This window comes from Corvus kubaryi, unplaced genomic scaffold (genome assembly GCF_017639235.1).
Source record: "Corvus kubaryi isolate FWS band 111438036 unplaced genomic scaffold, C.kubaryi_AGA036_p1.0 78, whole genome shotgun sequence".
Classification (NCBI taxonomy): domain Eukaryota; kingdom Metazoa; phylum Chordata; class Aves; order Passeriformes; family Corvidae; genus Corvus; species Corvus kubaryi.
Genome location: NW_024582065.1, coordinates 1,190,989 through 1,217,018, shown reverse-complemented (window position 1 = coordinate 1,217,018; position 26,030 = coordinate 1,190,989). Strand labels below are relative to the sequence as shown.

At 49.3% G+C, this 26,030-nt stretch overlaps 1 protein-coding gene across 6 annotated transcripts; it reads right to left on the bottom strand.

Annotated features, from left to right (window-relative positions):
• Positions 1 to 618: 618 nt before the first annotated feature.
• FKBP15 (FKBP prolyl isomerase family member 15) lies at positions 619 to 25,886 on the bottom strand. 6 transcript variants are annotated; one of them, XM_042052511.1, is made up of 30 exons: positions 25,751 to 25,886; positions 24,383 to 24,492; positions 23,994 to 24,081; positions 23,369 to 23,438; positions 22,192 to 22,266; positions 21,052 to 21,150; positions 20,536 to 20,685; positions 19,779 to 19,847; positions 18,737 to 18,880; positions 18,166 to 18,311; positions 17,110 to 17,158; positions 16,276 to 16,395; positions 15,947 to 16,040; positions 15,161 to 15,264; positions 14,427 to 14,520; positions 13,581 to 13,690; positions 13,093 to 13,203; positions 12,384 to 12,478; positions 11,693 to 11,795; positions 9,965 to 9,997; positions 8,284 to 8,455; positions 7,287 to 7,423; positions 6,812 to 6,967; positions 6,249 to 6,401; positions 5,834 to 5,926; positions 5,298 to 5,408; positions 4,380 to 4,487; positions 3,461 to 4,191; positions 2,951 to 3,041; positions 619 to 2,315 (listed from the first exon to the last, which is right to left on the bottom strand). In XM_042052511.1, exons 1-30 carry the CDS (start codon positions 25,801 to 25,803, stop codon positions 2,241 to 2,243), a joined length of 3,744 nt encoding a protein of 1,247 aa, XP_041908445.1. In that variant the 5' UTR covers positions 25,804 to 25,886; the 3' UTR covers positions 619 to 2,240. The 6 variants fall into 6 exon arrangements, with proteins under 6 accessions (XP_041908445.1, XP_041908447.1, XP_041908446.1 ...); XM_042052513.1 differs by having other exon boundaries at positions 6,249 to 6,386; XM_042052512.1 differs by having other exon boundaries at positions 23,994 to 24,078.
• Positions 25,887 to 26,030: the final 144 nt, after the last annotated feature.

The window sequence follows — 26,030 nt, the reverse complement described above, 5'->3', positions numbered from 1 at the left end:
TCAGCACCGGCCTGGATGCAGCCCTGGGGCCCGCAGGACGCTCGGCTGCCCCGCACGAGAGCCCCCGGCCATCAGACTCTTTAAAAATTAACTTATTGCAGCGCTTCCCCCCCCCCGGGGTCCGGCTGTGCTCACGCTCCATCCCGCATGGCCCCGGCACAGCTCGGCGGGAGGCGCAGCCCGGGGCCAGCGTCGCTTCCCGGTGTCGCAGGCCCAGGGACCGGAACGCTCCCCGCCTGCGCCTCGGTGCAGCCCCGCCGGCAGCGAGGCCGGGCTCAGAGGGGACGGGGCGAAGTTGTTCCAAGGCAACCCAGAGCCCTTTCCCGGGAGGAGGCAGCCGGGTCGGGCTCAGCCCCTCAGGGACACGAGACATTAAAGCCAGACATGGGCCCAGCTCCGTGTCCTGGTGGTGTTTTGTGGGTCCGTGAGCCTCGGCAGGCAGGGCAGGGGCTGAGCACCAGGGCCAGGATGGAGAAGGGGGTCCTCTCCTTCCCAGCCCCCAGCAACACCCCCTGGGGCACAGTCTCAGCAAAGTCCTGCGTGATTCACCCACCTCTGGGTCAGAACTCCGCACCCGGGGACAGGCCAGACTAAAGTAAAGCCACTGCAAGCAAAAAATACAGGTGTAATTGCACTTTATTTTCTGAGAAGTGAAATGCGAATCCCTCAGGGTGTCTATGGGTAACAGGGAACAAGAAGTGGAACTTGTTAGTAGGAGCAGTGATGTCCCCTGGGACACTGATGGACGGGCCCAGAGGCCACATCAGGGCCCTGACACTCAGAGCAGCACAAGGACCCTCAGAAAATCCAGTTTCAAACACCCTCATGTTCAGCACTGAGTAATTCCCAGGACAGCCCTGCTCAGGTCACCCTGCCTGGCAGCAGGGCAGCTGTCACAGGCTTTAGTCTCTGCCCCACTTTCAGCTGCATTTGGCAAGCTGTGGCACAGAGGGTGTGGCACAGGGACCTGCCACGCACCCCAACAGGATCACCCAGTGCTCTTTTGGGTGTTTTCCTCCCAAGGAATCACCATTAGGGGAACACAAATCTAATTCCAATCAGAGATGGTAAAGACAGGTGTAGAAACTAAACCAGAGAATTAAGATAATTAGTTAAAGTTCTTTCCGTTTAGGAAGGGTTTATTTGTTTTAAAGACTTCTGGGGTAAAATTGTGTTAGTGCCCAGGAGTGGAGAATAAAAGTGCCTTAAGAGCCCCAGGCTGTTTGCCCAGCTCTGTCCTCACTCCTTTCCCCTCCTGGTCCCCTCAGAGTGCAGGGTGACACCCCAAACTGCCCAGCCCAGCCCAGCCTTGGGGCTTGTGTCCCACGCCCCTGTACAGTTTAACTTGGGCTGGGATGGTCACACCTTAGCAGCAGCAGAGCCAAAGGCAGGGGAGCAGGGCTGGGCTGAGGGGAAGGACTTCCCAAACAAGCAGCACATCCCAGGGCTGCTGCTCCCACAGGGAAACACAGCCCAGCAAAAACCACCTCAGCTCTGGGCACAGGAGAGGAGCTGCCCGTGAGTGTCTGAGTAACACAGCAGGGATTGGGCTCCTTGCACCCAGCACAGCTGCTACAGCCCAGCCTTAACAGAGGCCCAGGGTCCAGGAGCACCTCTGCCCCAGCTCTGAGGCGGTGCCCACCTGAACCACCTCAGCCCTTGGGGCTCCCCAAGCTGCTTGTGCAGAGCCAGGGGCTCACAAGAAACACCTGACTGGGAGTCCTGGGGGAATCTGCAGTAGCAGACAGAATCGCCCTCTGACTCAGACACAGCAGGGAAAGGGTGCCAGGTCCCTGGGAGCCACCCTGGGGACTAAGAGAAATACTCCAAGGATTTCTTCACTGGGGAAGGAGGTTTTAGATTCATTTTTTAACAGGCTGTTGCCACTGCAGGGTCCTGCCAGATTCACTCTACTGAAGCTCTTCATCAAGTTCCTATTTGCATAAAGTTTGAGGTTAATGAATCCAGGGCTCAGGGGAGGGGGACAGTGGTGGGATGTGCTGTGGGACTGGGTGGCTCCTGCACTCAGCCCAAGCCCAGAGTGTTTGGCAGCTCAGAGCAATGGGGTTGAGCACCCAGAGGTGCAAAAGGAGCCCCCCTGCTGCCAGCCCCCATCCATCTGCAGGACAAGAGCCCAGGAAGTCCCTGGTCATTCCCAATGTCCCAAATGTGCAGCTTGCCAAGGGCTCAGAGCACAGGAAGAGGCCATGCCCAGAGGAGAGGGCTCAGCAGCCACATCTTCATCCCAGCCAGTCCAGGTCATCGTCGTCATCGTCACCAAAGAGCGGCGCGGGAGGGGGACGCCCCTTCATGCTCTGCAAGCCACACCAGAGGGAAACTGCTCAGCCCCAGCAGCTTCCTGGGATGTCATAATCACAACACAAACTGCTCTGAAATCTCTGCCAGCTTTGAGGAGCTGGGAACAAGAAGCCTCATTACCCCAGCTTTTATTTCTCATGTGATGTCTTAAGTGTTTAGATTAGGTTTAGATTAGATACCAGGAAAAATTCTTGATGGAAAGGAATTTAAAGCATTGGCCCACTGCAAGCATTCGAAAGTGGGTGAATGTGGCACTTGAGGACATGGTTCAATGGTGAATGGTGCTACATGGATGGTTGGATGTGATCTTAAAGGTCTTTTCCAACCTTAAGGATTCTGTGGTTCTATGATTCCAGGAGCTGCTTACAGGCTGAAGGGGATTGGAGAGGGGCCAGACACTAAAACCCTTCAATTAAACCTGGCAAGTCCCACTGATTTCATGCCAGCAGGAGTCTGCCACAACTCCCTCAGCCCAGCCAGCCCCGTCACCACCCCAGACACTCCTGATGTACACAGGGAATGGATGGGAAGCTCTCAGCTCAGCCAGGCCCCCAGTGCCACAGGGAGGATTTTACAGACAAGCTACAGACCCAGAAAAAAGCCCCAAATACCCAAACACCCAAATACATACCACTTCCTCCTCATCCTCCTCTTCAGAGGGAACTTGAGGCTTCAGCGGTTTAGGAGATGCCGTTTCAAAGAAGTTGTCATCCTCAAAGAGGCTGCAAGGAGATAAAGAATGAACAGCTCGCTCTCAGAGGATGGGATTTGCTTTTCCAAGTTCTGTCACAGAGAGATGGTAAAGCCCTGTCACTGGGGGAAACCTCTGTGGCAGGTACTGTTCAGCAGTGCAGGGCAATTCTGGGACCTGGCAGGCACCAGGAGCAGACTGTACAGGAACTGCACACTCCCTTGGGAATGTCCTCCACTGCCTCCCCCAGACACCAGGCTGCTCTGGGGCTGTTCCCAGTGGAATGTGCCCTGGGCAGCCTGGTCTGTGCCAGGTCCTGGCTGGTGCCACCCAATGCCAGCACTGTGAGGGGGCTGCAGCCCCCCAGCCTGTGCTGTCCTGCAGCAGGGACACACCTGGCCCAGCCTCTGGGCCTGCTGCTGCCCCAGGCAGCCCAGCACCACCCCTCACCTGGAATCCGTGTGCCTGGGGCTGGAGCTCAGTTCCTGCAATCCTGGAGCTCCTCCCAGGACAGCTGAGCCTGGCTGTGCTGTGCTGGACACTGAGGCAGCTCCATCCCATGGATCTGTGCCACTCCCATTCTCCCCATTTAAGGGAGGAGGCTCTAAACCTCCCCCAGCCTCCTCTGCCTTCTGCTCCACAGCTGGATGTGCTGGAAGCATTGCCTCATCCACTGCTCCTGGCTTGGCTTCTGGAACAGAAGGTTCTGCAGCCTCTGCCTGCAAAGGCACTGCAGAGGGACCATGCTCTGGGTCAGCTTCCCTGATGGGAACACTCTCCAGCCTCTGCTGCAGCCCAGGAACAGCCTGTCCTGCAAGTACAGGCCCCTTCTCTGGATCCGGGCTGGATTCAGCTGTGGGAGGGAGATGCTCCTCCTGAACTTTCTCTTCTTCTGTGACCCCACTGCTCTGTGTCCCCTGCTCCTCCTCAGGAGCTCTGGGCCTGGCAGGGTGAGGAGCAGCCTGGCCTTCCTGCTCAGACTCCAGGGAGCCTCTGGCTGCTTCCCCAGGCTCAGCTGGTGGTGCAGTGCTCTGTGCTGGGCTGTGCTGCAGGGGCTCTTCGTGCTCAGTCTTTGCTCCAGGTGACCCCTCCTGTCTCCCTGCTCCTGTGCCAGATTCCCCATTTTCTCTGCCATGGTCTGGCTTCTCCTGCTGCCTGTTGAGCAGCTGCAGTGTCACAGTCTGGAAAAGGGAGTGAGAGAACACAGGTTATACCCTAAATACAAACCATCACAGATCCCTGCATCATCTCCTCCTACCAGGCTGCTTTGCCACCCACAACAAATTCTCCCTCAGTTAGTTCAGTCTCACAGCACAGATTTGAGGTTTTAGCCCAAGGCTCTCTCTCTCTTCTCTGACCCCTGTCATACCTTGATAGTGTTCATGACAACCCCCAGGACTGTCCTGCCACTGTACATCTCATCCAGCTCAAATTCACCCCGAAGAGACTGAAATACACCATTCATTATCTTCTTGACCTGCAAAAGGGCAAGACAGGAAACAGATACAATTCATTGGCATGCGACACTGCACTCAACATCAGGCACTTCTCCAGGGGAAGGAACAATAAATCTAAACGCAAAAAGGTGGTTTTTCAAATAATCCACTTTTCAAACCAGAAATCCTCACAAGATCAGGCCACCTTAATTCAGAACCACACCACGTGCACCAAACTCATCCCTCCAAACTAAGGCAGGCTGCACAAAGCCAAGGCAGACTGGCACTTCTTACTTACTTTAGGTTTTTAAATCTAAACCTCAAATCTAGAGTTTTAACAACAACAGATAAAAGTCAGGCAACAAAGCGGGCAAGAGGAAGATGGAGAGGCTGTTTACAAGGGATGGAGGGACAGGACAAGGGGGAATGGCTTCCCACTGCCAGAGGGCAGGGTTAGCCGGGATATTGGGAAGGAATTGTTCCCTGGGAGGGTGGGCAGGCCCTGGCACAGGGTGCCCAGAGCAGCTGGGGCTGCCCCTGGATCCCTGGCAGTGTCCAAGGCCAGGCTGGACATTGGGGCTTGGAGCAGCCTGGGACAGTGGGAGGTGTCCCTGCCCATGGCAGGGGTGGAACTGGATGGGCTTTAAGGTCTCTTCCAACCCAAACCATCCTGTGTGACTGTAATTCTAGGTTAAGATCCCATCCTTTCTTCCTCTGTGGACTGTTACTACAAACACAGTGCTCTGTGGAGAAAATTCTATTTTTCCTTCTTATGTCAGTTCAAAGAGAAATAATTCAAGGTACATCCATTTGCTTAGGAAGGAGAAGTACTGGGGAGTCATCAAGCTCACTTGCTCAGTGAAGTCTGCAGGGGAAGATCCATCCTGATCCTGCTGCAGGTCTCGGATCCGTTCCTCGTAGCGAGCCTTCAGCACCAGCACGTCTGCCTGCAGGGCTGAGTACTGCCAAGGGAAACCCACCCTCCTCAGAGCAGCTCCTCACACCAGAGCCTCCCCTCGAGGGGTGAGCTGGGGAGGGTTCAAACTCTGAGTGGAGTTTTAAGCAGAGCTCTGATAGTGTCACAAAAGACTGGGCTGAAAGCAATGGCAGCAGAATAAGGACACCCAGCCCAGCCTGGGAGAGTCACAGTTGTGTCACCAGCTCCTCAAGTGCCACCAAGAATGGAGGGGGGCGGGTGCAGCATCACTGAGATCCCAGTGAAATGAGGCCTGGGTCTCATTATTTGGCCTGTTCTGGTTTGCTGGAAACCCCATGAAATTGTCCTTCCCTACCATATTCTGGAACTCCCATCCTCATTATTGTGGACTAGCCTGAGGCTGGTGTTCCCTGCACTCCAGTTCCCATCCAGCTGCTGTTATTCCTTTACCTTCTCTTGGATAGGTTCCAGTTCCTCCAAACGTTGCTGAACCTCAGACAATTTTTGTTCCTCTGCTTTTTTCGAGTGTTTGAGAGCCGTGAGCTGAAACACAAGAACCAGAACAGGTACAGCCCCTGGCAGTGTCACCCACTCCAAACAGCCTCTGCTCACAAGCAGCTGCTCAGGACAGTGCAGACAAGTGGAAGTTGTAGCTGTTGCTGTAGTTCAGCCTTGTCAGCACCTTGGCTCTCCCTCCTCCATAAACCCACCAACCCAACAGAACAAGTGCACATTCTGATGGCTGAGATCAAGCTCCACAACAGGCACGAAATTAGAAAGTCAAGCCCCAGTGAGGTGGAGAAGACTGTTGGTAACAGCTACTGGTATTCAGTGCCCACTAGAGCAATGAAGAACAGCCCTTTACCTTCTCTTCCAGCTGGGCCACCTGGTGCTGCAGGGAGTCCCTCTGCTCACACAGCTCCTGGCACTGCCGGACGTGCTGCTCCTTGGCTGAGGCCAGGGCACGCTCACATTTGGCTTCACACTGGGACTCCAGCTCTGCCTGGATGAGTGACAGCTGTAAGAGACCACCAGGAACACACACACACGATCTGTGTTTGCACAAGAGGTGAAAGCCCGGGGCTGGACACCCACACAGAGTGCAGCACAGTGGCTGCCACCAGCTCCCGCCCACACCTCTCACTTCAGCTCCAGCCACAAACCCCAAGCTGGCCAGAAGGTCTGGTTAAGATTTCAGACCTCTTGGCATATTTCTAAACAACCTTTCACTCCTCAGAAGTCCCATATTCTTCTCTCTACTACAAGCTCAATCTGGTTCCTCTGCTTTCCTCAGTTTGACACTAACCCACAAATTCAAGCAGGTAATGCTTCCACTCTTCCCCTACTCAAGCCTCTTCACATTATTTCCCATGTGGAGGTTGCCACAAGCCCTCCAGACCTGGAGCAGCAGCTCCCCTGACTCCTCACCTGCTCTGCTGCTGCCTGGTCAGTCGAGGTCCGGGCCTTTTTCAGGAGCTGCCGGAGCTTGTCCAGCTCCTGCTGGTACGACCTGCGAATTTCTTCCATCTCTTCCTCTGCCTGAGCTCTCTCTGAGAGGGATTTCTTCTTCCTCTCTGCAAGATTCTGCAGGACAGAACATGACACAGAATAAGCCAGTCTGCACCAAAGCAGCTTCTCTCCCTCAAGCAGACAGAGCTGCTTTGGGCAGGGAACTTCATCACCTGAAATCAAGCTGAGGTTATCTCAGGGAAGGTTGACACATTACTGGGTAAGACATTAAATAAATAAATAAAACCCACATAAGCACAAAGACCCACCAGCTTGCAGATGAGTCAAGCTTTACTTAACTTATATATTTAAAAGCAAGAACCTTTGGTTAGCCTTGGGTTAACCTTCAGTAAACAACTGAAACCTCCAGCTCTGCTGCTGGCACTGCACATACCCTTTCCAGAGTCTCCTTCTCCACTCTCAGGTCTGTCAGCTCTTCCTCCAGTGCTGCAATCTTCATATCCAGCTGTTTGCGGCTCTGCTTCTCGGCCTTGAACCTGCTCTGAGTGTCCTGAGAGGCTTCTTGGAGCTCTGCAAACAAACCCCCACAGTTCCCTGTGGCTTTGGGTGCAACTCCCACTGCAGGGGAGCACATTTTGGGGCTGATACGGAGGAACAGCGTCTCCTACACAGTGCAGCCAACAACTCTGCTTGTGCCTGCAGTGGGGACTGGAATTTATCAAGAGCAGCCTGTTCCAATCCTTTACAACCATTTCTGTGAAGACATTTTCCCTAATATCCAACCTAAATTTCCCCTGGCCCGGCCTGAGGCCGTTCCCTCTCCTCCTGTCCCTGTTCCCTGGGAGCAGAGCCCGACCCCCCCGGCTGCCCCCTCCTGTCAGGGACTTGTGCAGAGCCACAAGGTCCCCCCTGAGCCTTCTTTGCTCCAGGCTCAGCCCCTTTCCCAGCTCCCTCAGCCACTCCTGGGGCTCCAGACCCTTCCCCAGCTCCATTCCCTTCCCTGGAGTTGCTCCAGCCCCTCAGTGACTTTCTTGTCGTGAGGAGCCCAGAACTGACCCCAGGATTCAGGGTGGGGCCACACCAGTGCCCAGCACAGAGGAATGTGGCCATAAAACACCTCAGCTTCTAACTTTCCATCCACTGGGACATCTCTGGCTGCTCTACAGGATGTTGGACAGAAAAGCCAAGAGATTGTTCTACAAAAGGCATCCCTGTAACAGGATGATTTTGTTTGTAGAGTCATCCCACTTTGCCTTTAGTGGTGACAAGGATGCACATCCTTCAGACATTTCAGTGCATCCATATCCCTCTTCCATCCCCTGTGACTGATCCTAGTGAAAGCAGGAAGGTACCCCAGAAGACAGGAAAAACCTATGACTGATAGAAGAGCCATGAAGGAGCTCTCAGGGGACGGGCAGGAGCAGCCTCACCTGCCACCTGTGCCTGCAGCTTGTTGAGCTGTGCCTCCTGTCTCTCTGCATCCTGCACAGCACAGGAGAGCTGCTTCCTCAGGTCCATCTCCTTCTTCTGGTGGGCAGTGAGCTCCAGCTGCAGCTGGGAAACCTGGGCTGTGGCAGCTGCCAGCTCCTCTGCAACTTTGGCCTGGAGCACAAAATGGAGCAGGGGAAAAAAGGGAAGCATGAGGAAGCAGCAGAATTATTCTCTCAGGAAGAGCTGGAAAAGGGCTGGAGGCCCTATCAGGGAAGACATCTCCAAATTGAAAAGGCAGCAATGACTTTTTTGCCATGTCACTTTTGTCCAGACTGACCAGAAAGCTGCCCGAGGCCACCAACAACCTCATCACCACATCAGTTCAACCCAGTGAGATTTCCTGGAAAGGTTAAAGGTGTTTAAGCCTGGTACCAGTGCCTGGTGGCTCTACTCAGTTTTCAGGCTATGAAAACATCTATTTGAGTAAAAAGCCTGGGCTCCGACATTTAATTGTCTTCCATAAGCTTACAAATCACTGAAGAGCCACTTAAAACACAGGCTTGTCCCAGCCAAAAGAGCACCTTGTCCCCAGAGCACACAGCACGAGGTCACCTCAGCTGCCCATGGGCAAGGCTGGCATTCCCCAGCAGTTCTCAGTCATTTGTGGACCTGTTTGGATTTAGGATTGCTGAGAGTCAGTGACTCAGCTAAAACCAGGCACTAGCACAGCTTGTTAGACACCTTGTAAACAAGGTTAGCAGGGGCTCAAGGCATCAAGACTGACACAAAGTCCCGTTCCCAGTCTTGTTGAGTGACACACAAATTTCAGAGGATGCTCTGCAAAGACAGAACTTGCACAGGGAATCCCTGAACAGCTTCCACACCTCTGCCTGTTTTGAGATTCCCAACAGACTTTTCACAGTCTTGTAACAGGTGAGTTCAGGGGAACTGGATTTTCTCTCTGCTTTATCCCCCCTAAAAGAATTCCCTCCACACTAGGACCAACACCTTGTGGCAGAGAAGAGGTGTGAGCAAAATTGTTCCAACTATGGTGAGGATGAGGATGTGCTGACCTGGAGGGCTGGGATACCACACCACTCATTTTAAAGAGGAGGCAGCATTTCAGAGAGTGGCCAAAACCAGATCTGCTTTCCTCTTATGTTTCCATAAATGTCCCACTGCTCTACTAACCCCTGGCATGCTAAAACCAAACCCCATGGCATAGCTAAAGACACCTAAAGGTTATTTTAATCCTGGCCTCTGTCTTTAATGGCAAAGAAAGAAAACAAAAATAGGAAATCCTACAGCAGGAAGTGTTACTAGACAGAAGTTTCTACAGAGGATGCTTCATGTCCACAGGTCAGCTCCAGCCTCCAGCTTTCAGGCACCAAGAATCCAGGGTGACCTGTACCTGCTCCGACAGTGATCCTGTTCTCCCATGGGGAGTGGAACAAGCAGCAATGTGAGAGAATTCTTGGAAAGGGCTCCCCAAGAAAGAGGGGGCCGGTGGGGAGACACTGCCAGTTACAAAGCCCTTTCCCCAGTGAAGGATCTGTGCTAATTCAAGCTCTGAGACAATTCTTTTCATGCCAATCAGTTTCTAGTTCAAGAGGAAGCTGGGCTGGCACTACCTAGGGCACAACCATCTACCACCTACACAGTCAGCAGACACTGCCTCACCTGGTCCCAGCCCCGATCCACTGGCAGCATGTGCTGGGAAGAGAAAGCAGCGACAGGAAACAGGAAGGGTTAAGAACACAACTTGAAAGGCAGAGGCATTCATCAGCAGAAAAGCAAAATGCTTCACAGCAGGAGCCTAAGGCATGCCAGAGAAGCCTTTAAATTACTCCAAGAACTGTAAAAGCTCAGACAGGAAAAGGGAGTGAAGCCTGATGTAAAAGAAAGACACTAAAGGTATCCTTAGGGTATGTCACACACCAGAGGTGGGAGCAGTCCTGGGTGTGACCTGCACTGGAGAGGTGGGGAATTACTGATGGTACACAGAGCCTTCACCTAAAGCCTGTGGGCCAAGGATCCATAACCCAAAAGCAGTGAGTTACCAACACCTCAGCGATCCTGCCTACAACCAAATAAATGCTGGGTCCCTATCTGTGTGTAAATAGTGGATAAAACAGCTTCCAGTTCTCTTCCCTGGATTTGTCTGTCCCTGGGGATTCAGTGACTGCAGTCCCAGGGCAAGCTGGGTTAGATAAAGGGAAGAGGAAGGAATACCAGCCTTCATATTTACAGCCAATGCTCTCCCAGAACCAGGGGAAATCTCCCAGTGCAAGTCAGGGCTTTGCTGGAACAGCCTGAAGCCTGCTCCTGTAACACCAACCCTGGGCAGCGACTGCTCAGTCAGTGGGGTCCTGATGAAGATGAGGCCCAAGAGACTCCTGAGGATCTTCTACCTCCACAACATGATTCCTCCCCAAGTTATTTACTGCACTAGCAGGATGCTGTCCTCACTGAGAGAAAGGAATTTAATTTCTTATTTCAGTCTGACTTATTCCTGGTTAGAATCTCTCACACTCCTACATATTATGGGTATACAACCTGGGCTGGGGGTGGAAAACGAGCCCCCTTCCCTGTCTGCTCTCACCACCATCAGCCATTCACTGCTCTGTTCTTTACCACACTTTGGAAAGCTGTAGTTTTGGTCAGTTTTAGGTGCACCAAGTTACGGTTCTCATGCAGAGGAAGCATTTGTCACCTCCCATTTGAACTGGAAAGAGACACAGCTCAGCAGGAGAGCACAGTGCAAGGCTGAACTTGGTGTAATTTAAGAAGCCAGTGCTTGAGAAAGCAGAGCAGGCACCATGCAATGGCAGAGCCAGGGCAGCACACCTGGGCTAGGCTGGCCTGCAGGGATGGTTCAGGATATGCAGCCATGCATAGACACACTGCACTGGTTTAAAGCTACTTCCCAACAGTCCCTCTCCCAAAAGCACAACGTGTTACTGGGAGAAACAAACAGCTTTTGATTAGCATTAAAACAAGCACAAAAGTGCAATGAAGAAACTCCAGTAGGAAATAATTATTCTTCACTCTATGTCAGTTCAATAGGAGGAATTAAACTCTTCTGGAACTATCAGTGCAACTAAATAAATGAAGTATTTCCAGCTTAAAAGCCCTGTGATACACAATTCCTCAACACATTGGCCACATGCCTACTCAGTTAAAAAATAACTCAGTCACTTTCCTACAAGATAAGAACATTAAAGTTATGACAGCATGAAATGGTTATATCCTCTGTGATGCTTTTGTCATGAAAGCCATCAAAACATTCCATTTTTTTCTCAAAACAAAGTTCAGAACTGCAGTTGCCTTCTAAGAAAACTGCCTTGACTAACAAGGCTTCAGCATCTTTTAATGCAACAACCCTGGCTTTGTTCATGCCACCATTACCTTCTCCTGCTCTGCATGCAACACTCTTGCCTGTGTGCTCTCGTTTGTTGTCTGCAGGGAGTGGTTCCTCTGCTCCATCAGCAGGTTACTCTGCTCCACGTACCTGTGAACAGGGAGACCCCGTGAGCATTCCTGGGAACACAGGGCTTGGAGCCAAGGCCTCAGACAGAAAAGGGGACATTTCAAAGCACAGAAGCTCTCTGTGGAACTCATGGCAAGTCCCAGACAATTTTGCAGGATGTGCTGATCTCAGAGGGGTGGGAGAGCTGTGCCTGGCACAGCAGAGATTTTATCAGCTCGGGTAGGTGCTTTACCTCTCTGAAAACGTCTCATGTTCCAAGAGTTTTGATAACTTGGTATCAGCTGAACTTCACCAAGGATACCACATCCCCTACAATTTCTTCAACCTCACTAAAAAGCCAGCAAAATTAAAGCAACTCCCAGAAGCAGGGCAAGTGTGCTCGAGAACAGCATGAGGGATTTGTTCCCCTTTTACACATTCATGCTTACTGTAAATCAGAGTTTTGGGGATAAGCCCTGCAAAGAGGGGGTGGGGAGAATCCCACACTTTTAATACCTTAGAAAAAAATTTAAAATATCAGAATATGGCTCTCTCCTAACAAACACCCCTCAGTTAGGCCCAAGTGTAAGATGGAGAGTCTGGAAATGCAGTGAGGCTCCCACCCCTTACCTCTGGTTGCGCTCAATCAACTCACTGATCTTCTCATTCTGCTCCTCAATCCGACTGCTCTTCTCAAATATCTCCTGCTTCAGTCTCTCATTCTCCTAAAGCACAGCTCAGCATGAGTATTCAGCTTACTCAGATTTCCTTGCAGCAGCTGTTAAACCTTTGTTTTGCACAGCTGCAGGACAATGGTGAGGCTCGTCCCTCCTGTGGTAACAGCCCAGGAAGGCACCGTGCCACGTTTAGCAGATCCTGGCACAGGACAGTGGCTGCCAAATCACATTCTAGAAAATATTGTGTCTGGTTGACTTTTTTACCCACAACCCCCAAGTTTTTAAATCTGCTGCTTAGAAAGGCTTCAAAGCATAAAAGTAAGTAGTGAATACCAGAAGCAGGTGGTTTTTACAACATGGTACTTCAGCTGTGAAGCTGTTCTGCAGGAGGCTGGGGGTTAAATCCATAACTGTTTGAGAAGTTGAACTTCTCCCACATGAACCTTTTGCCAAGGCCTATCAAATACCAACAAATCCAGCTCAGAAAGTACCCAAACTCCAAAGTGTTGAGAACAGCTTTTTGGAGGGGGAAAGAGGGCTGGGAATCATAAGTCTCATCCTCATTCTGGCCAAACAAAAACAGAACCCATGGGTGGATGGACATTTGCTCTCATTAGGGATAACACTCTGAGCCCCAGCTCCTGATGGAAGTGAGAGCTCACCTGGATGATGCGCTGGATATTGCTCATGATCATGGAGGCTTCCATGGTGACAGAGGAGATGCCAGGCAGCAGGGAGCTGTTAGCAGTGTTTTGCTTCTTCAGCTCCTCCACCTGCAGGGATAAGCCATTCTTAAGCCATTTGCAATGAATTTATGGGTGCAGGTATGAGTCAGACATGTGCAAAGGGGCACTTCACTGTTCCTTCTGCTCAGCTGCAGGGAACAGGCTACTGAATCAAGCTAGACTCCTCCCAGGGCAGGGAATCCCTCCAAACAATGCAGCACATGATATTCAAGACAGTAAGACAGCACCTTTCCCCAAGCCTAAGCTTGGCTTTCTCACAGTAGCTGAAATGCTGCCACTTCAATATGTGATCATATTGGAATTTTGCTCATTTACTGTATCACTTAAACTTAATGCAGGCATTTAAACAGAGCCAACTGCTCTCAGCACACCTGGAGAGCAGGAATGACAGGAGCAGGCCATACCTTGGCAGCCAGGTGATCCATTTTATCCACGACTTTGCTCACAGCCAGTCGGATTTCAGTGTTGTGCTGCCGAGCTTCTGTCATCAAAAAGGAAGTGACATCTCCAGGTGCTTGAAGGGAAAGGAGAGAGATTTATAGCAACAAGGGGAAATACCTGCACACAGACACAGCAAAAGCGTGGCAGCATGAAGCCTGCCACCAGGAAAGCCACTCTCTGCCCAGAAATAAAAGGGATGTGGTATTTGGAAAACTAAAAATGTAGGTATTTCCCAAATAACCTCAGCAGGCAGGCTGATGAGTACAGGAAATTCTGGAGCCACGTGACAGCTCAGCTCAACAAGAGCAAAGCCCCCAGAGCAGCAGAGGTACAATCAAAGCAGAGGCACAATCAAACCACAGCAACGAAGGTCAGCTTCTGAAACTGCACTGAAAAAACAGGCTCAGCTACACTCAAGACTTCACCAACTGTGATGACTTCAATGGTTCTTTAAATGCCTTTAGTCCTTTCTGGCTTATGCCTTTTACACTTCAATTCTTTCCTTGGCTGGTAGGAGCTGGTTACTTTTACAGTTTTATTCATAACTGGAAACACCAGCTACCAAATTCCTTTCGTAATACCCAGTCTTGGGAAGACCCAGAAATTCCAGCCCCTTTCCCACTGCACAAATCTCCTTAAGGTAAGAAAGAGATGGATATTTATTGGGAAGTGTTTGCCCCTATTTGCTATTAAAAAATAAACATTTGTGAAACAGCAAAGTGCTACCACAGCTAATAAATCATCATCACCAACAGTTTTCTGCAGGAATTGCAGCCCTCTGAGAAGCAGAGGCTTCTTTTAAAACATACCTTGGTAAGGAGCAGGATACATCTGACCCACAGGCTGGAGCTGAGAAGCAGATGCAGCAGTTTGGGGGTAAGCAAATGCCACTCCTGGATATGCCTTGCAGGACAAGTTCAATAGGTTAGAATGTGTTTTGCTATGTCCCCATGTCCTCACAGTTTCACACTTTTTTTAAGCCCAAGAGCAAGGATGATGTTTGGAAAGAAAAAAAACCCCAAGAATTAAGGAGTTGGAAAGTCAAAATACACAACAGTCATTGTGAAAGGAAAATAATACTCTTCTTTTGAGGCTTAGTTAGTTCCCATCTTCACTCAAATTTAAGCAAAACCATGTTACCCTACATTTGTGAGAGTCAGAGATCAGTACATGAACAGCACCCTCGGAAGTTATGCTAATTTGAACACAAGGTTATTGCCTAAAAAGGGCTCAAAAAGCACAACACAGTTTAATTGCAATTCTACTGCTCATTGCTCAAGTACTTGGAAGCTTTCATGGTATCCAGTACAAAACCAGGTATTAACAAAGCCTGGTTCATCCTTAGTTTAAGGAACATAAACAGAAAATAAGTCCTTTCTGAATGAATTTGATAGGCATGTGATGAAAACCTGAGAATGCCAAAGAGTCACAGGAAACAGCCTGGAATTCTCATCCTTATGTTAAAGTCCTTGCTCCAAGCAATGGAGAAGACTCAGGAGAAAGGACAAAAGTGCCAATATTCTCCTTGATTTCATTTTGGTACCTGAAAGCCCTGTGCTCCTCCAGGCAGAGCTGAATGGGGCTGGATCGTTGCAGGAATTAAAGCAGCAGAAGATACTGAGGGTGCAGCACCAGATGCTTGAGGTACTGAAAAGGAAGAAATAAATTCAGCATGCCATAAAGCAGCTCGAAAGAATTTAATTCACCCAATGTGAAATGGCAAAAAAAAAAAAAAAAAAAAAATCACTAAATAGACAAAAGTTTAACAAAAGCCTGTCTGCAACCTCATGAAATGAAATTCAGTCAAGAAAAGAGTAACCTTTCTTAGAAATCCCACTTCTAGCTACACTTAAACAACCTCTTTTCATTCAGCAGAGACAGCTCTGAAGTTTATTGACACAAGGTGACCGACTCCAAAGTCTGCTCAGCTGACCATCAGCTGATGTGACCATTCCATCATGGGAAGACACATCCAGCCCTGCAGAGCTGCCAGCCCTCTGCTGCCCTTCACTTGGATTTCCATCATTCCTAAAAGCTGCTGTTCACTGGGAAAGGATTCATAGCATTCCATTTACATACCCCATGTCCTGCACATCTCAGTGCCCAGTGACAGAACAGCTCAGGCACAGTGGCTGCTTTTCCTCAAGCACAAGACCCCAATGAAGAAACACTCCAAGGATTCAGTCTTGTGCTTCATGGATTAGTGGCTTGTGGATCAGCAAGCCTTATAAGAAGCTTTCAGTTCACATTTCGGTTCCTGGAAGGAATCCTCCATTCCCACAGCCCTCATGGAGTGGAATGGGAGTGCAGCAGCTCCCCAGCACGTTACCTTGTGTGGACACTGTGGGCAGCACTGCCTGAGCTGGCTGGGAGGGTCTGGTTGAAGCCAGTGGCTGTGTTGTCCCTCTCAGAGTATTTGGATCCTAAAAAAATATTTCTGCATGTTACAAGATACACCAAAGAACAAGCCGACAGCCTGAGCCCAAGGTCACTTGAGACAAGGTGTTAACCCATGAACCCAATTGGAACCTTTCTGACCCAGAACCAGAGCAGACTTTCCCTGGACAAGGGGAGAGCCACTGCTACAGATTCCACTTTAAGCAACCCCCAGTGCAGGAAAAGCAGTGCAAGAGTCACCCTGCTGTGACCAACTGGTACCTCTATTTCCGAGTCACTGGAGTCCAGCTGACTCCCTGCTGTCCCAGCAAGGAAAGGCAGCATGGGCTGTCCCATTCTGGCCATCCGAGAAATCAGCTTTGCCTTTGCTACATCTGGGTTCTAAAAGAAACATTTAGTTACTTTCCCTTTGTCTCAGCCCAGGCTTTTGAGGTATTACAAACACTTCTAAATCTCTGACTTCATTTTGACTCAATCTTTCAATGACTGGGTGAAAATCTACTTTTCAAGCACACAAGCAGCACCAGGATTTGCTAATCTGGCTTGTTTTAGATATCCTCCTTCTGGGATGACAGTGCTGTCATCACAGAGAAAAATCTATCCCTGTACAAAACACCAACAAGAAAATGTGTGAGTTCAGGAAGCTGCTTAGCAGCTTTTTCTGTCTGGAAGCACACACACAAAGTCTTCTCATGCAGCTATATAAACTTATCCTGAATGTCCCAATTCCTTTGTCATCTATTTTAAATTTGTCCATTTATCTCAAAAGTAGCCTTGTGAACATCCACATGGTCAAAGTCACTTTGCATTTAAGAGTGGCAACTGGGATTGAGATTCCTGTGGTCCTGGTAATCACAGAATCATTAAGGTTGGAAAAGACCCTTAAGGTCATAGAGCCGAAGCATTAATCATCAAGTCCAACCATTAATTCCTTCAATTAATAGGGCCAAAACAAGGCCCTAAGCTGCTGTAAGGTGAACATTCCAGTGTCTTGCTTGCATGATGCTCACTTTATCTTCAGCAGTAGCCAATGCTAAGGTGAAAACAAATCAGCTTCCCTACTCAGGCTTCAAATTAGGAAAAGCCAGCACTTACTGCGAGCTGCTCACTGATGGAGTTGGACTTGGCCCGAACAGCTGGCTCCCTGCAAAGCCAAACAGGTGTGGAGATTAACCAGGAGGAAATTCAGGAGCCAACATTCTGGATTAATAAATACCATTAAATACCCCTCTCCTTAGGAAAGCTGTTTTCTTACACCATGAGCATTTCTTTTAGCCTACACTGCTGGGAGATTTTTGCAGTGTTATCCATAGATATGTTCAGGACATCACTGTGGCAACAGGGGATTATAGAAAGATGATTTTGTTGATTGCTGTAATGACCACATTCTGCTACAAACAATTTTAGCCAAGTCCAATAACAAACTATTTATGGCAACAAGAGCAGCACTTACTTGGACTCCCTAAAAAGGCTGGCTGACCCATTTAATTTAAGGAGCAGAACACAGCATTGTTAAGGTTGGGAAATACATCTAAGTTTGAATCACCAAACACTAACCCAGCATCAGCACATTCACCACTAAACCTCATCCCCAAGTGCCACATTTGCATTTTTTGAAGCCTCCAGGGATGGTAACTCCACCCTGGGCAGCCTGTGCCAATTGCCTGACCACTCTGTCAGTGAAGGTTTTCCTAACATCCAACATAAACCTCTCCTGGAGTAACTTAAGAGGCGATTTCCTCTCCCCAGTCACTTGTTACCTGGGAAAAGAACCCGACCCCACCTGGCTACACCCTCTTTTCAGGGAGTTGTAGAGACTGAGAAGGTCCAAAGTGATGACAACAATGCCAGCTGAGATGAGACAGCTGTTAGAGCAGCACCCACACAGCTCAATCCCATGGGATCTCAGGAATGCTGGAGAGGAATCACTTCCTTCACTGGAGCCCATTCCAGCTGCTTTAATCTGGAAGCCAGCACTCAAGCAGAAAATTCCAGCAAGTCCTGTTAGCAAGCACTGCTCTGCCACATGGAGGGCACTGAGCTGGAACACAGAGGCCCCACATTTGCCAAATGCTGTGTTAGTGCAGCACTGTGCTGATGGGCATCCCCACCCTTAACACAGAAAGCTGTTTAAACCATGCTGCTTCTTACCCAGGCTTTGGAGGGATGGTGGAGGGAGGCAGTAAACCCATGTCTGAGGAGAAGCCATCTGAGCTGGGAACCGGAGAAGGTGCAGGGGACTCCCTCGAACTGACACTCAGCCCATCCGAAGCAGAGCACTCCTTTGCCAGCTTCACCTTAAAAAGCAGGTAGCAAAAAACACGTTTTTCTGGGTTCCTGTAAAAATTTTCATCAATTTGTTTATTTGTGATGCCACTCCCCGTGGAGCTCCTGCACTTCAAGGAAAAGCAGCCAATTCATTCAGAGCTGGAGAAGCTGAATCTTTACACCCTCTCATTCCTCCCACAGCATTTTTTTTTCCCAAGTGACTCACAAATGAGACAACTAAAAAGTCCCAAGACAGTTACAACAGACAAACAGCCTTGAGGGATTTTCTGGGTTTAGGGGTCTGCTTTGGGTTTGTTTGTTTGTTTTAATTAAAGATATATATCTTGCTGAGGTTTCTAATAGCTTCTGAACTGGAGTCCTCACACTGAGAGCTGGTTCCCACCTTGCAGTCACAAAAGAGATGTAAACCAAACATTTGGCAGGAAACACTCACCCGCCTGACTTCCACCTCAAACACCAACGTGGAGTCTGGAGGGACACGACCAGCCACGCCCTGAGCCCCATAGGCCCAGGCTGGGGGAATGATGAGGAGCCTTCGCCCCCCTTTCTTCATGCCCAGCATTCCTTCTTCCCAGCCCTTTGGTTTGCAGAGGCAACAGAAGAGAAAGCAACAGCTGGATCAGTGACATTAGTTTAATTCAGAGAGATAGAGAGAGATCCTTGCAAAATCCTGTTTCTTTTCAGTGAGCAGCACTAAACCTTTGTCTTGCCACGAATCATGACAGCCAGTTGTAAATTCCAGTGTTAACTTAAGAATAAAGATGCAGCTCCACCACAGAGTTGTGGCCTCACTCAGCAGTCTGGGGAAGAACTGCGTTCCAAAGAGATCTGAATTGCTCTGGTTAGATTGACAAAGCACCCAAAGAAAATAGTTGTAACGAGGGACGTGAAGTCAGAGCAATGCAAACTTCCCAAGGGATGCCAGCACTGAACCAGATGGCTTTAACAGCCTGGTAAAATTAGTAAGATACAGGATAAAATAAATAAAATAGACCAGGATAAAATAAGTAAAATAGACAAATAGCACATGTTCAATAAAGGACAACTTGTAACAGATCATACATTAATTACTCAGGTCATGGAAGTGCCCTGAACAAAAGCATCTCTGGCTCAAACCCTGATTTTATGGGATAATATCACACCACCCAGACGAAAAATTAGTTCCTTTAGAAACAGAGTTCCCCAAGAACAAGGGAATGGACTAAGTGGCTTCCAGAAAAACAAAGACAGTAAAACCCCAGCTCCTGAAAACAGGAAGTTTTCTTTTTCCCAGAGAGGACAACTCCTGTCTAACACTGGTGTTGAAAAGGAGACTGGGCTCTATTGCACAAACGAAGAAGGAAAAACTTGAGTGAGTCACTGAGTGTTTGCTAATAAATGGAACAGAAATAGCACATATGAATCCTGAACAAGATCTGCAGTAATTCAAAGCTCTGAGACTTCAATTATTATAATGAAAGTGCCAGAAGTTGTACCTTGATGACCTTTCCAGATCCCAGCTTCAGTCGTAGCAGCTTGTCTTTGTTAACATTAGAGTCAAACACCTGGAGAGTTGAACAAGAACACAGAATACATGGACTTCCCAACTGTTTCAAGATTCTGAACACTACTTTACACATTCCATAAACTCCTAGAACCTCTGGTTAAATGCTATTTCCCATCCCACTACTACCAAAATTAATTCTGAGCCATAAGACAGAGCTTTAGTCCACTTCCTCAAGTACAATTTCATGGAGACTCAGATTTTAGACCTGCTTTAGGACAGGACTGGGCCAGCAAAACATAACATTAAATATTCGTGTGTGAGAGTGCCTAGGAAGTTTAAAAGTATTTCAGTCACCTCCCCTGAACAGTAATAGAATAGAAACATTAAGGTTGGAAAAGCTCTCTGATATTACCAATCCAAACCATTCCCCCAGCACTGCCATGCTCATCACCAAACCATGTCTCAAGCACCACATGCAGATGGTTCTTGAACACTTCCAGGGATGGTGACTCCTCTGCTGCCCTGGGCAGCCCGTGCCAATGCTCAACAACCCTTTCAGTGAGGAAATTTTTTTGTAATGTGTCAGAATCCCTTAATATTCTATAGGCAATACATATGACCCCACCTACAGTGCCATAAATGCCCAAAATACACCTTTAACATCAACACCAGAACTATGCCAGATGTGCAAGTTCCTTCCAAGGACTGTCCAACTCAGCATTAGGAGGTGGCAGAAATGTCTTTACCTGTCCAAGCCCGTTGTTCTGGAACAGCCACCCCGTGTAGGCAACCTCCAGGGAGTCTCCTCCTTCCACTCCCTGCCCTTCTCCAAGGAGGAGATCCTGGCAGAGGACTGAGTCCAGTGCTGGGGAGCTGTTGCATTTGGCAATGCACACCTGCAGAGGGAAAGCCTGGCAGTGTCTCTGGCCCTTAATGGACAAGTTCCACTCATTAATCTGATGCATTCCTTGCTGTGCTGATCGAGCCCCCATTAGAAACGCACTCCCAGGGCATTCCATGTCTCCTTGTGCTGAATTTTGCTGATTAAACACCCTCTGCTCTACAGTACTTGAGAACCAACAGGCTCCCTGCCTGGAAGAGATTTGTTTTAATGAACAAAACTCAGGGCAGGCTCCTCTCAGCTCTGTCTCCATCACAGTTATGCAGACACTCAAAGCTGAACTCCAATGCAAATAAAACTTGACTTGCCCCTGTTGTAAACAAGCCATCAAGAACTGCCTGGCCCAGAGGTGAGCAGTTACCTGCTTACTGAAATCCACTGCTGCCTTTTCTGACTCAAACATGATGGACCAGTTCTGCCTCTGATCATCATAGAACGTGCTGTAATTGTTGGGCTGAACCTGTGGGAAAGGAAATCAGTCCTATCTTAGGCATTAAGTGATGCATTCCACATCCCACATCCAAAAGCAGCTTAAAATAAGAGCTCCTGAAATTAAGCAGGAAGAACCCTGCTGTTCTACTGCCCAAGTTCAGAATTTGCTTTTATTTATGTGCTCATTATAATGGAAGAATTATTATAACTCAAATACTTGAGCAAATATTAAGCTCTTCCTAGATGCTGCAATTCACACAGGAAGGTGAAACATTCCAGAAACTTCCTTGAAGTCTGGTTCTTTAATATATACTGAGAATTTTTAAGTGTAAATAATTTACATTTCATAATTTATTCTATTTAGACTTCCAGAATCAATTGGAGAAGCCACTTCTTCCTCACTTCTAAAAACCCACGTCACCAGAAGTGACTACATAACCCATTAATTTTTCAAGAACGTGCTTATAAAACTAGAGAGCAAGGTCTAAGCTGGGACAGAAATTTCATTATTTTGGAGTGAAATTTCTATCCATCATACCAAGAAATTTGAAGAAGAACAGCAAACCAGCACATCAATGTTCTGTAGAACTGGCAGAAACCAACTTCCTGAGAGATCCCATTTTAGGGCTTACAATGTTCCAGATTGTTCTCAACAGCAGGAAAATGCTGAGTGTCAATTTTCTGAGAGAAAACACTTCCTTGCTGTCATTTCCTCCTGCTTACTCAGTTGTATTCTCTCAGACACTTAACTAGAAATTCTCAGCAGAAGGAATTTTGCTGGTTTTATCCATCACAGGGCTGCAAACCCCAAAACACCTCTGTGAGCACAGGTAATCCTTTACCTCCTACAGGGGCCTTGGTTTGGAAATCTCCTGAGGAGGTGCTCTGCAAAAGGCAGCTGTCAGGGCCTCTTGTGCAATACATGAGGAGAACAGTCACTGGGACACCTCCTGCTCGGTCACTCAGATGTTTGATCTCAAAGGTTACAAACCAAGGCTTCAGGAAGAATTTCAGAGCCAACCCTGTGTTTGCTGTGATCAACAAATGCTTTTCTAAGCCAGAGCCTCACCGTGAGCACGAAGCCTGGATGGATCCTTGCAGAGGTGATCTGTTGCTGCTGACTGATGTAAAGGAGGATCCTGTACTGGATTCCACAAGGAATTGGACAGGGAAAAAGAACAGAAACTCTAAATGTCTTCAATTCTAAGGTGCTTTGTCACACACAAATAGCGAGCCTGAGGCTCGGTATTTATTTGTCAAATATACCACAGCAAAAATACTTAACAGAGTTTTGTGACACCTATTAAAACTGGCTTATTCTCAAGGGTTTTATTTAACTGCAGTAACCAAGCAAGTCAAACTCATTGGTTTGTAATAAGCAACACACTTTAACTAATTCCACATTTTTCACAGTTCCAGTGGAAAAAGATGGTGCACTAACCCTCCCAGATACAGAACTCACCACACACGGCATAAAACCATCACAGAGTCATTTAGGTTGGAACAGACATCCAAAATCCTTCCTCCAGCACTTCCAAGGTCACCACTGACCCACGTCCCCAGGTACCACATCCACATGGCTTTTAAACCCCTCCAGGGATGGGGACTCCACCACTGCCCTGGGCAGCTGTGCCAATGCCTGACCACGCTTTTGGGAAAGACATTTTCCCCAATACCCAGCCTCAAGATGTCTGTGTGTGTAATCTTTTTTCTTTGCATAAGCCCATTAACGTGTAACAGACTGAGTTGGAGGGAGCTTTCCTAGTACTAAACAACACAGATATGATATTTATTGACATATCTGGCTCTACTAAACGTAATCTATTAAGGAAATGTGTTTTCCTTTGTGCACCTGCACTGCTGGCACAACGTGGCACAGCTCAGTGGTGAACTGGGAGTAACCCACTAACTGCTCCCAGCTGGATGTGATATCTCACAGCCTGAGGAAGGCTGCTTCAGCTTCCTCCTGCACTCGCTGTCCTCCCCAGCTTGCCCAGAACAACACAGCTCAACACTTCCCAGATCACTGACTCAGGAATTTAGTTACCAAACTAAGATCTATTTTATTCTTGCCAAAGCAGAAGCAACTTAGTGAGACATGAATCAGGACTTGGGGAATATGAAACATCACAGATGCCAGCATCAAGGATAGATGAGAGTTTTCAAAGTAGCTTTCAAACACACCAATTTAGTGGGCATACCAGTGAGCCCTCAGCATGAGAGTTAGAGAAGGAAGTGTTTCTCACCTCTTTGGCAGCGTGGTTCCCCACGACAGCTGCTCCATACTTGCCTTGCTTCAAGTACTGCCCATTTGTACTGGAAGATAAAGGAGACATTCAGCTGCAGAACTGTCCCTAACTCAGAATTCTTTAGAGTTCAGGTCCCTTTCCTCAGGCCTAAAATGTCAGGCAGCCTCGCTTAGCTTAGAGACATTCCTGCTTGCCCACAAGCAAGAGCACACATTGTGGAGTGAATTGAAAACTGCTCTCACAGGTCCAGGGCAGAAGAGTTCTTCCATGATGGCAGCATCAGACAGGCAGTTTTAGTGCTCTCACTCTGCTCATGCCTCAATTCTCAAATGCATGAGCCACAGGCCCCTGACAGAACCACCTGAAGCAGTGCACATATCAGCCCAGCAACAGCTCCCAGCAACAGCCAAACCCACAACTTGCTCTTTATCTCAGAACTGCCTTACCCAGAGCTGCAGCGCAGTAACTGAAACTGTTCTCGAGCAGAAGCTTCCACTCGCAGCATTTCTACCATGCAGGTATGTCTGAAAACAACTGTCTCTTCCCATTTAGCCAAAAAAAAAAAAATCTCCCCTCTGGGATTAGGGACACAGAGTGCACCAGGTCAGCAGAAGTCACTTACTATCGATACGCGAGCACCGCGGTGGCCACCAACACCGAGGGGGCTCCTGAGGCTGCCGGGGCCACGGGCGCCTTCTGGGCCTGGCCTGCTGGGGACAGAGATCAGAACATCTGTCAGAGGCACAGAACTGGCCAGTGGCACCACCACAACACGTTCCTTCCCCCGAGAAAAAATAACTCCAGAAGGAAATTACAAAAAAACCCCAAAGACTTGTGTTCAAAAATTACCAAATCAAATTGAAAATGCAGGTGTAGGAGGGCACTGGAGGACAACATCACTGAGGAAAGCTCAGGGAATGATTTGCTCTGCTGCTCTTCACAAGGGGCCTTGTTCTCATCACACACACGTGCTGCTGAGTGTGTTCCCCACTCTCAAGCCCCGTTACTCACCAGCTGCTGTTTGACCCTTCTTGGGCTGCTTTGGCGCAGTGAACTGGAAGAATTCATTTCCCGGGCTTGAGACTGTTTGATCCAGGCCAAACAGGGAGGCTAATCTGGCTCTAGAAAGGGAAATAAAACCATTTAGCCTCATTTAAAACAGGCATTATAGATAATGAACACCCTTAATTAGAAGTTATATCAAAGTGTTTACCATCACTTTGGAAGTTAACAAAGGGCTGCAGGTTAAGTTGCTCTATGCTAATTAACCATTTAGCTTTGAATAGGAAGAACTTGTAGATGAAGAGGTTGGGAAAGTGGTACAATTGTGTTTCATTTCCTCAAAAATCGACTGAAGGTTTAAGAACTGAAACTACTCAGAAAAGAAGGTACTTTGAAGCAATGACTAGAACTAGCTTCACATAAAATAGTTGATTCTGAAAATATCCCCCCAAAAAAATGTGACAGAGAAACTACACATTCAGCTCCTGAAGTTTTTTTTCTTTAATTGTCCAGGAAACACATTCTCCCATTAAGTTTTAAGAGGGCAGAAGCTCTCCCAGCTAAGGGCAGAGGGTTTAATGCTGGAGGTTATTCCTTCAGGATATGATATTTGCAATTTCATTGCTTCAAGGCCAGTTAGGCTCAGCTATGCCTGGTATCACGGGACAAGGGAATAATTCAAACAAATGATGACACCACTGTCAGTGAGTCTGCTTTAAAAAATAACTAAACTTTCTAAAAAGAAAGAGGATTAGTTTATAAGAACTGCTAAAGAGAAGCTCCTGGAAGGGGGTGGGGAGTACACAGAGCTGGAATCGCGGCTCTTGGAGCGGCAGCAAGTCAGCGATACAAAAACCTGAATGTGCTTACACACAGACACGATCCAAGTGGAACCCTGGTGAAGAGCCTGGGAGGAGCCACCAGTGGTCGAACAGCCCCAAAGCGGCACTTCGGGGACCTCCCGCCCACTCCTTGTCTAAGTGAAAACACCGGGACCCCGGGGCGGTTCCGCCTCCCCCTGCGGGAGGAGCTCCCCGAGCAAAGCGGGGCCGGGGGTCCCCGGGCGGGGTCTCAAACCCCAGACCCCCTGCCCCGGGCACAGCGGAGGCCCCTCCGAGCCCCGCCGGCAGCCGGACCCCTCCCGGGCTGCCCCTACGCCGCTCCCACAGCGGGACAGGAGAGGGGCACTGCCCCGGCGGCACCCCCAGTCACAGGAGGGCAGCCCCGGCCGCGGGCCCGGCTGCACGGGAGGCGGCCTGCCCGCCCCTCACCGCCGCGGGCCTTCACCGAAGCCGGGGCCACAGCCCCGCGGCCTGCCAGGGCCGCCACGCCCTCCCGGTGACGGGGAAGGGGTCCCGCCGCGCCCCGGGCGCTCACCCGCTGGCCGGGGACAGGAAATCGGCGTCGTCCTCCTCGGCCGCCGCGAACATCACCAGCGAGCACCGGGGCGGGCGGGCGGGCGGACGGACGGGCGGGCGCTTCACGGCCCGGAGGCACCGGCATGGGGCGGGGGCCGGGCCTCAGCGGACACGTCACAGGGGGCGGGGCTTCAGTAGCACCGCGGGGAGCGGGGCCGGCGGGGCGGGGCCGTGGCTTGGCGGGAGCGAAGAGGCGGGGCTTGGATGACGCGTGTGGGGCGGAGCCTTGGGGCTCAGCG

What these genes read in the sequence shown, in the direction of transcription:
- FKBP15 (XM_042052511.1), bottom strand. Translation starts at nt 25,803, where the DNA reads ATGTTCGCGGCGGCCGAGGAGGACGACGCCGATTTCCTGTCCCCGGCC. An exon ending in AGAACAACGGGCTTGGACAG is followed by an intron (nt 19,848 to 20,535) that starts GTAAAGACATTT and finishes TCAACTCTCCAG; the next exon opens with GTGTTTGACTCTAATGTTAA. An exon ending in TTGTCATGAACACTATCAAG is followed by an intron (nt 4,192 to 4,379) that starts GTATGACAGGGG and finishes TCCCTTTTCCAG; the next exon opens with ACTGTGACACTGCAGCTGCT.